Source organism: Cololabis saira, chromosome 1 (genome assembly GCF_033807715.1).
Source record: "Cololabis saira isolate AMF1-May2022 chromosome 1, fColSai1.1, whole genome shotgun sequence".
In the NCBI taxonomy this organism is placed as follows: domain Eukaryota; kingdom Metazoa; phylum Chordata; class Actinopteri; order Beloniformes; family Belonidae; genus Cololabis; species Cololabis saira.
In genome coordinates this window covers 19,537,747-19,547,629 of record NC_084587.1, presented here as the reverse complement: position 1 = coordinate 19,547,629, position 9,883 = coordinate 19,537,747, and the positions used below count along the sequence as shown (strand labels likewise).

Genomic DNA, 9,883 nt, shown 5'->3' with positions numbered 1-9,883 from the left:
AATATTTGTATCAGTGTAGTGAATATTTTGGTAGAAGGATGCTGAGTTTTGAACTGCCAGGCAGGAGGCCCAGAGGAAGACCAAAGAGGAGGTTTATAGAGGACATGAATGTAGTTGGGGTAAGAGAAGAGGATGCATACTGTATTTGATGTAATTTTTGAAGTTTTAATTTACTTTCAGCCACCAAAGAGTGGGTGGTTTGTGACGTAGCAGCGGGCGCTCCTGAGAGGAGGACACGTCATCGGAAACCGTAGCAACCAGGAAGTGGCTAGTGAATTAACGCTGATTTATGGTTCCGCGTTACATCAACGCAGAGCCTACGCCGTAGGCTACGCCGTAAGCTCTGCGTCGATTTAACGCGGAAGCATAATGCAGGCTTTAGCCAGCAGAGGATCATGAGCAGCTGAAAGTGGAGATCTGACAGGCAAGTGACGATTTACTCAATGAACATTGATCTGGGACGGTGAAACGGATCAGCATTTAACCAGGCGGGGGCCAACATAGCTCATTTGTTGAGGTAGCCGGTATCAATTATAAAAAAATGTACTTTAGCATAGCAGCCTGGACGGTGTCAATGCTGCAAATCCACAAATCAAATGAATGAGCTGAGACAGCTGTGCGTGATTACTTTTTAAACTCTCAAACCTTAATAATATTCATAAAACATGTGGTGGCATGATGGCATCATTCTGCAATGACCGTGTATTATATGGCTAGCAGGAGCGTTTTGACTTACTACTATTAACATTTGTTTTTTCAAACATTAAGCCTTGCAATATACATACATGATTTTAAAAATGCCTGGCCTAAGACAATGTGGTACATTGGTTGAGTTTAATCCTTCCTATTCACTATCCTCCCATCACCCCACCTGTGACACACGGTCATGGTAGTATCATGGTTTGGGGCTATTTTACTGTATTTCTTCCAGAATGTTTTTACATTTTTGAGTTGAATTGAGTTGAGTTAAACTTTAATGTCCACTAGGGAAATTTGTTTTAGGCAGAGGTGTCAAAAGTATTCACATTCATTACTCAGGTAGAAGTATAGATACTAGAGTTTAAAAATATTCCTGTAGAAGTTGAAGTATCAACTCAAGTTTTTTACTCGAATAAAAGTATAAAAGTACTGGTTTCAAAACTACTTAAAGTATAAAAGTAAAAGTAATGTAATGGGGAAAAAGCCATTAAGGACAAAATCCATTGAAAATGAATGCATCTTAGTATAATGCAAATATATTAAAGAACCATATACGTGTACTATTGAGCATTAACATGTGTTTCAGAGAGCAGGAGATATGATGACTAGTTGCCTATAAGTATTGTAATGGTGCAAAAAGTCAAACTTCAGAGGCATGTTATCATTTATCCTAATGTTTATTGGAATGTACCTCCAAGTTTAGTTGCAGGAATCTGAGGGCAAAGGATGTAAGAACAAACCTGGACAAGAACATCATGAACAATATTCACTCTATCCCGATGGAGCAATTTAACTGGATAGTTTTTTTTTAAAGGCCGAAATGAAATAGAGCAACGAGGCTGTTTTTAAAATGTAAGGAGTAAAAAGTACAGATAATTGCGTGAAAATGTAAGGAGTAAAAGTAAAAAGTTGTCTGAAAAATAATTACTCCAGTGAAGTATAGATAACCAAAATTTCTGCTTAAGTAAGGTAACAAAGTATTTGTACTTTGTTACTTGACACCTCTGGTTTTAGGCATCAAATACATGCATAGCGTATACAAATACATACAATCAACACATACAGCAACAGATATCAGACTCAATACCACAATAAAATTAGTGAGAAACCAAGAAGCAGTGAACGAAAATTGCACATACCCTAGGCAAAAATTGCATCTATCCCGGAACCTCATTTTGTTGCCCACATGTCTGCTTGCTAGGCCGGATTATCCATATACTGAACCGGGCGAGCGCCCAGGAGCACCAGCCAATGAGGGGGCACCAAATCAAGTGACTAACTGGACCATATATGTCATATTTTGTTATTTTCTCTATATATTTGAGGAGCAAACCGGCATTACTTGTATATCCATCCTCGGCTCTCTTTAATTGTAAAGCAAATTGTACACCTCAAGCAATGTCAAAAGGGTCTAGAAGTTTGGACTAATTGCCCTTTAATAGTAGATATGATCTGTTGTCTTCTTTACTTCTTTACTTGATATACATTCTTCAACTAATTGATGTTGTGACTGACATGCCAAACAGCATATCTACAAGAATGCAGTGTGACCTTTTTGATAGCTATTGTTAATGACGTATGAAACAGTTGCATGTCTTATCTATTGTGCACTGTACAGTACACAACACACACCTTCTCTAATCCCCTCACATTTTCCCCAAACCACAACTGCCATCCTTTTGCTCCTACTCGTTGAATCTTTATTGAAATGATGTGAAAATTAAACCAATATAACCATGCAGGAAAACTCTTTCCTGCGTGAAGATTTTTAGGATATTATTTTTGAGAAGGAAATTAGAATTTTTTTTAGGGTTTCACAAGCTTTCAAGCAGCAGTCTGTTACAGCTTGTAACTGTTAAGATGGAAAGAAACAGCAGTAGCCAAATGCCAAACCACTTTTGAAGGAACAGAGTCGCAATGTACTTTTCCACCAGAATGCACAGCAAAGTTGAATCTCACTCCCCCTATCAAAAAGAAAAAGTACTTTTTCTCAATTTGCTTTCAAAGAAAAAAACATTTCAGACATTTATAAGACTTGCCTTAAAGTCAAGGTTAAAACGACATGTCTGTTCAATAAACGGGGGGTCCAGTCATCAGGTTTTCTCAAGCTAACGTTAAGCGTTGCTTGTATGGTGAATATTTCACCAATGTTTGTTTTGTTTAAATGTTTTTTCTGTAATGACGAGCTCTGGTTTTGAATAACGAGCAGAGACATTAAAAAAAAGGTTTCAGGATTGCAGTATTACATATTCTGAAGTCCAGCTGTCGCCTCATGATTTTAAGTTGAAGTTTGGTGAAGATGGGCAGGTTGGAAGAATTACACTGTGAGTTGGTTCAGTGGCATCAATCTGACAATCAGAACCACGGAGGAATAAAAATGGTTTTAGACTTGTGCAACCCAAATTACAGTCGCAGGTTTGTGTTCTACAGAATATCCATGTTAGCTCCATTTAGACAGCCGAATACATGCTTTAAAGCACAGAGTTTTGTTTTATTTATTGCTCTTATGACCCCTTTAAGGGAGAAGTCTCATAAGTAATTATAGGTATAGACAGCCAGTCAAACAGAAGTCTGAAAAAGAAATGCATCTCAAATGACTTTACAATCTGAATAAAAAGAACAAAAAACCCACAACTTTAGTACCAAATTGCCAACTTCTTCAGAATTGTAATACAAGCTATAAATATTTTAGGGGGTGGGTAAAATGGTCTGCTCAGTTAAGAATAATGCACCTTTTTTCTTCTTCATTTTCTTTCTCCAGAAGGGTAGTATGGGAAGGCAGAGGAAGAGGGTGGTGACAGGGGAGGCGGGTCCCGTCCCAAGGAAAGATGACAAGCCCTCTGCGTTTCATCGGAAGGAGAAGAAAAAGAAAGCTGACATTGGGAAAATGTTCATCAACATCTCTATTGGTCTCTGCATATTCAGCCTCATCTGGTTCTTCTATGCCATCTACATGAGATCGAGTCTCGCTAAGCAGGTGGTAACCCTGCACCCGTCACCTCGTGTCCTGGATGCCAATAGCAGCAGCACGGAGGTTTCTCCGGAAAGGTTTTGGGGTTCATACAGGCCTCAGGTCTACTTCGGGATGAAAACGAGGAGTCCAAGGTCATTAGTGACGGGTAGGTTGACGTATTTGGAATCAAACGTACCAGTAAGCTAAATATTTAAGGAAAAAAACTACACTTTCATCTGGTATTGTGGATCTAAGAGCCTATAACCAGTACTCAAATTGAGGGGGGATGAGGGGGGATGGCATCCCCCCTGAAATAAAAACGGAGAAAATCATCCCCCCTGTAAAACTGCCATCACCCCTTTCCATCCCTTATGTCATTTCATCAATGAATGTGGTTTTACTGCTATTTCAACATTTAGAGTCATCACCAGAAAAATAACACCAGAAAAATAATTTATTTGACAATTTTCACCTGTTTCAAGTAAATTTTCACTTGAAATAAGTAGGAAAATCTACGACGGAGTATTAGGGCCAAACAAAAAAACAAAAAAAAGGAAATTACGAGAATAAAGTCATAATATTACGAGAATAAAATCGTAAAATTACGAGAATAAAGTCGTAATATATTATAAATATATAAATATAACTTCACAAGATGCTCAATATTCCTCATTTTAACACAGGGAGAAGAAGCTCTTCCTGTTAGAGTTCTCATAAATTATATTCTCGCAACATTACAACTTTATTCTCGTAATGTTACGACTTTATTCTCGTAATTTTACGACTTTATTCTCGTAATATTACGACTTTATTCTATTACGACTTTATACTCGTAATTTTACGACTTTATTCTCATTATATTATGACTTTATTCTCGTAATTTCCAATTTTTTTTGTCTTAGTTTGGCCCTAATACTCCGTCGTAAAAATCTGCCAGTGGGACAAGATTTATCTTCTCATTACAAGCAAAAAAATCTTGTTCCACTGGCAGATTTTTCTACTTATTTTAAGTGAAAATCTACTTGAAACAGGTGAAAATTGTTGTTTTTTCCAGTGATGAGTCTTGTTTTAAGTGTAATGAGATTTCTTTTTACTAAAATTAGACATTTTAACTAGAAATAAGACAAATATTCTTGTTAAGATTTTGAGTTTTTGCAGTGATCCATTTTACTTATCCTGTGAAGGACAGAGTAATATTGATAAGTTCAGAAAACCTTTTTATTTTTGTGTTTTGAAGTATTTGATGTAAGCCCAGTGGATATTTAAAGCTTACAGAAGTCTGCATCTAACTGCTGCTATGTCATTCCTGCAGTATTTCTGCAGGTGTTTTGGTTCAGTGCTATTATTTGTACCGGTAATACATTATTTGTAATCAGCACAAATTATCTGTCCCCATGTGATAAAATCCACCATCCCCCTGATTTTTTTTTTTTTTACAACTCGAGTACTGCCTACAACTAAATGAATTCCCTTTCCTCCACAGGGATGATGTGGATGCGTCAGTTTTCCGAAGTGGACATGAACCTTAGGCACACTTGTGAGCAGGGGGACCACTTACAAGGCTACGGCTGGCTGATGCACGATGGACTCACCTTTGGCGTCCAAGAAATCCAAGATAATGATGTCACACTTACCACAGAGTTTGTGAAAAGGAGGGGAGGGGATCACGGAGGAGACTGGACCTGGAGGATCACAGCCAAACAGCATGTGAGTCCAGACTGTGCTCGTTTTCTCACCCTGGATTCGTGCACATCCCCCTCCTATGATCAAAAGTAGCATTTTCAGAATAACTTTTAACTTGTAGTTTAAAGATAAAGAGATGTTTTTTTTCTTCTTCTGTTTTTATCCACCAGAGTTTTGCCCCCCAGGCACCTGTTATATCCCTGATGTTTTACGCCGCAGCGGACACCCAAGGCTCACTGCAAGCTCATGTGGAGGAGAGAAATCGTCTCGCTTCCATCACCGGCTCCTCAGAGGAGCTTGGGAACTTTAAAATCACTTTTGGAAAGCCTGTTACAGGGGAATTGTCCAGCGCTAAATATGCCAGGTTAATGCATGAACACAAAATAGTGTGAAACCATGAGACATGTGCTTTGTGTGATCATTTATTTTTTAAATGATTGTCTTTATATCGAGCCCAACAGTAAGCTAATTAAATTAAATTCCAGATGAATAAAGCAGAACTGAATCTGGTTAACTATCAGCAACAGATGGCAAACTTGCAGGGGAAAAGATATGGTCCCATTGCAGCTATTTTAATTGCGAGTTTAAGAGATGCATTCTTAAAAATTTACTGAAATGCCACATCATTTATCACAGAAAATCTGTTAATAAGCCTTAAAATTCAAAGTCAGAGCTTTTTCTTTTTCTTTAAAGATCTAGTGTGGCGGTTTAGATGATTACTAAGGTGAAAAAGGACCACTAGATGGCAGCAGAAGATATTTCAATCATTTGTTTGATCTTCACTGTGCCTTGTTAATTTCATGAAGACTATGTAACTTTTTTTTTTTTTTTAAAGTCAAATGAAATCAGACCTGTTGCAAAAGAGCTTGATGCTTTTGAAACAGCACCAGTGTCATTTTAGCAGTCAAGGTTTCTATTTATATTAGGAAGAAACAGACACTGAGTGAGATATTCAGTTGTCCAGGACTGTTGTAGCTTCTTTTAAATATTGACAAGGTGTGCCAATAGCAGATGTTAAAGGGGACTCTGGAGGACCAGCATAGTCAAATGTAAAGGCATCCACAATCAGAAATGACAGGCTTGTGTGAATTAATGTTTTTAGTAGAGTCTACAGTGATAGAAGTGTAATTTCAGTTGCTTGACCTCTGAGTCATCAGTACAGCAGGAGACAGTAAAACCAAAGCTGCAATGTGATGAGGAACATGATGTAGTTGGGATTACTTGTGCACCATTAACTGATTAAAAACTACACATTTAAGTTATATTGGATAGATTTCAATTAATTGATTTGAAGAGACAATGTAGTTAACACTGGACTCTTGTTTTTCAGCTTCAACTTCCTTCAGACCGTCTCTCCCGGCTTGGAGAAGCTGACCGACATCGTGAAGCTGAGCCTGAACCGCAGGTTCGTCTACACCTCCCCCTCTGGGGAGAAAAGGCATTATATAGCCGTCGATACCTACAAGCCCCCCCACCACCAAAACCAACAGAAACCTGCAGACGCGAGGAAAGAGGGTGACTTTGTTGTTCATCAGGTGACGGTGCAAACACCGTTCCAGATTGAGGTTCTGTTTGAGTCTGGGAGCTTCTACGATCGCCACAACCAGCTGGTGGGCTCCACCATGACTCAGGAGCTGGAGAAGAGGAAAGCTGAGTTTAACGCAAAGTTCGACAAGATTTTTGGGCTCGAGAGCAAAGGTTATAACCAGCCACAGATTAAATTTGCCAAAGCAGCCCTAAGTAACATGTTGGGAGGAATGGGTTACTTCCACGGCCAGTCGGTGGTACAGTCGGTCTATAATGAATACCCGCTGCTGTATCCCGAAGGGGCTTTGTTCACGGCTGTCCCATCACGCTCTTTCTTTCCCAGAGGCTTCCTCTGGGACGAGGGCTTTCACCAGTTACTGCTGAGTAAGTGGGATCCCCAGGTAACAAGAGAGGCGATTGCTCACTGGATCGACCTCATGAATATGGAGGGCTGGATTCCCCGGGAGCAAATTCTTGGAGATGAGGCTCGCAGTAAAGTCCCAGCTGAATTTGTTGTTCAGCGGAACGAGAATGCAAATCCACCCACTCTCTTCCTGGCTCTTCAGGAACTCATTGAACAGCTCTCCACACATCCAGATGAGGCAGCATCGCAGCCGACCCTGCCTTTCCTCAGACGGCTCTTCCCGAGACTGAAAACCTGGTTTGAATGGTACAACACCACGCAGACGGGGCCCCAACCCAATTCCTACCGTTGGCGGGGCCGCGACAAGGACACCAATCTCTTCCTCAATCCTAAAACCTTAACGTCCGGTCTAGACGACTACCCACGGGCCTCGCACCCCTCGGGAGACGAGCGACACGTGGATTTACACTGCTGGATGGCTTTGTCTTCAGGCATCATGTCCAGCATCGCTCAGCTGCTCGACGAGCCCCATCGGGAGTACGAACGCACACACGACCTCCTCAGCGACAACGACCTGCTGGGCGAGCTCCACTGGTCGGAGCAGCTCAGAGCTTTCAGCGACTACGGCAACCACACGGAGGTCGTGTCTTTGCAGCGGGAGAAGGTGTACGTGCCTCCCGGACAGCCGCGTCACCAGTTCCCCGTGGCGCGCCTCGTGCGCTCCGTCCGCAAGGCCCCTAAGCTGCAGTACGTTAACGCTCTGGGTTACGTTAGCTTGTTTCCCTTCTTGCTCCAAATCCTCAAACCGGACTCGGCCAAACTGGAACACATCCTCAGAGACATGAGAGACTCCAATAAGCTGTGGACGCCCTACGGCTTGCGTTCTCTCTCAAAGGACGACCCGATGTACATGAAGCGAAATACAGAACATGACGCCCCCTACTGGAGGGGACCAGTATGGATAAACGTCAACTACTTGGCAGTCAGGGCCCTTCATCACTATAGCAACACGGAAGGGCCATACCGAGAGAAGGCAGCTGCTCTATACGAGGAACTAAGGACTAACATCATCAATAATGTTTATAAGCAGTATGTTGAAACAGGGTATATCTGGGAACAGTACAATGACAGCAGTGGGAGGGGCCAAGGAAGCCACCCGTTCACCGGTTGGTCGGCCCTGACGGTGTTAATGATGGCTGAGCAGTACTGAGTCTCCATTTGAACCTTTTTTCTTTTTTTTTTTTTTTTTTTTTAAAGATTATGTATGGCCATTATTGATGTAGATGTGATTGAAGCAACATTGACTGCTATTGAATAATCTTGAAATATTGGCTTGGTAGCCCTTTTAATTAATAAATGTTTTTACATGTGCACATTGAAGTGAATCTCAAACAAGCTTAAGAGCAGCTACCCTGTTTTTGCTGTAGAACCCGAGCACTGTCTAGTATAGTGTGTGTGTGTGTATATTTTTTATACATACATACATGTAATATGTCTATTTTTTTTCAGGACATTCACTAATTTATGCCTTTTGATTTATCACCATTGAAAGTTGAAAAGTGAATACAGATGTTTATATTTCTTTAAATTCCACGTCTGCTTGGCAAAAGGAGGATTTATTCTTTGAGAGTAAATCTCGGTCAAATATAAATTGATGACTTTTTCTTTGTTTTATTTTCTGTTACAAGTTTTTGAAGCGATTCAAGTTGTGCTTTCACTCTCAAAAATAAGGGCCATCATCTGTTATCGTGCCATTTTTCACAGTAACCCCATCTTTGACATTTTTGGTAATACCATTTTTATATTTTTTAAATCACATATTTGGCAAATTTACTGTACACCGCCTTTGGTTCGACTGGCAACAAATACAAAACTGACTGTGATTTTGGATTTGTTTTGTTAAGATCAATAAATTGTTCAAATATTTGTCAAACTGTGTGTGTGTGTGTGTGTGTGTGTGTGTGTGTGTGTGTGTGTGTGTGTGTGTGTGTGTGTGTGTGTGTGTGTGTGTGTGTGTGTGTGTGTGTGTGTGTGTGTGTGTGTGTGTGTGTGTGTGTGTGTGTGTGTGTGTGTGTGGTATCTGTAAGAATTTTTTTTTTTTTTTTTTTCTTTCTTCTGACAAAAGGAGGGCCTTTTTGCCCCCCTAAACGTGCCCAAAAAGTCACCAAATTTTGCACGCAAGACCTGCCTGGCGAAAAATTTGATACTTAATGGTATGCATTAATGGGCATGGCGAAATGGCTCAACAGCGCCCCCTTGAAAACTTTGTGCCTCAAGCCCCACAATACGGTTTGACGTACAGTCAGTCCGGAAAGTATTCAGAACGCTTCACTTTTCCCACATTCTTTTATGTTACAGCCCTATTGATAATAGGAATAAATTCATTTTTTTCTCAGAATTTTACACAAAATACCCCATAATGACAACATGAAAGAAGTTTTGTTATGATTTTGGTAAATTTATAAAAAATAAAAAATAATAAATATCACCTGTGCATAAGTATTCAGAACGTTTGCCATGAAGCTCAAAATTGAGCTCTGGTTCATTCTGTTTCCACTGATCTCTCTCAAGTTGTTTCTACAGCTTAATCGGAGTCCACCTGTGGTGAATTCGGTTGATTGGACTTGATTTGGAGTTGGCAGTGCATGTTGCAACAC

At 40.3% G+C, this 9,883-nt stretch overlaps 1 protein-coding gene across 1 annotated transcript; it reads left to right on the top strand.

The window, feature by feature from the left end:
• The first annotated feature begins 365 nt into the window (after positions 1-365).
• mogs (mannosyl-oligosaccharide glucosidase) lies at positions 366-9,190 on the top strand. The gene is made up of 5 exons (XM_061717180.1): positions 366-424; positions 3,461-3,818; positions 5,136-5,359; positions 5,506-5,699; positions 6,666-9,190. The coding sequence occupies exons 2-5, from the start codon at positions 3,470-3,472 to the stop codon at positions 8,434-8,436; spliced, it is 2,538 nt and encodes an 845-aa protein (XP_061573164.1). The 5' UTR covers positions 366-424; positions 3,461-3,469; the 3' UTR covers positions 8,437-9,190.
• Positions 9,191-9,883: the final 693 nt, after the last annotated feature.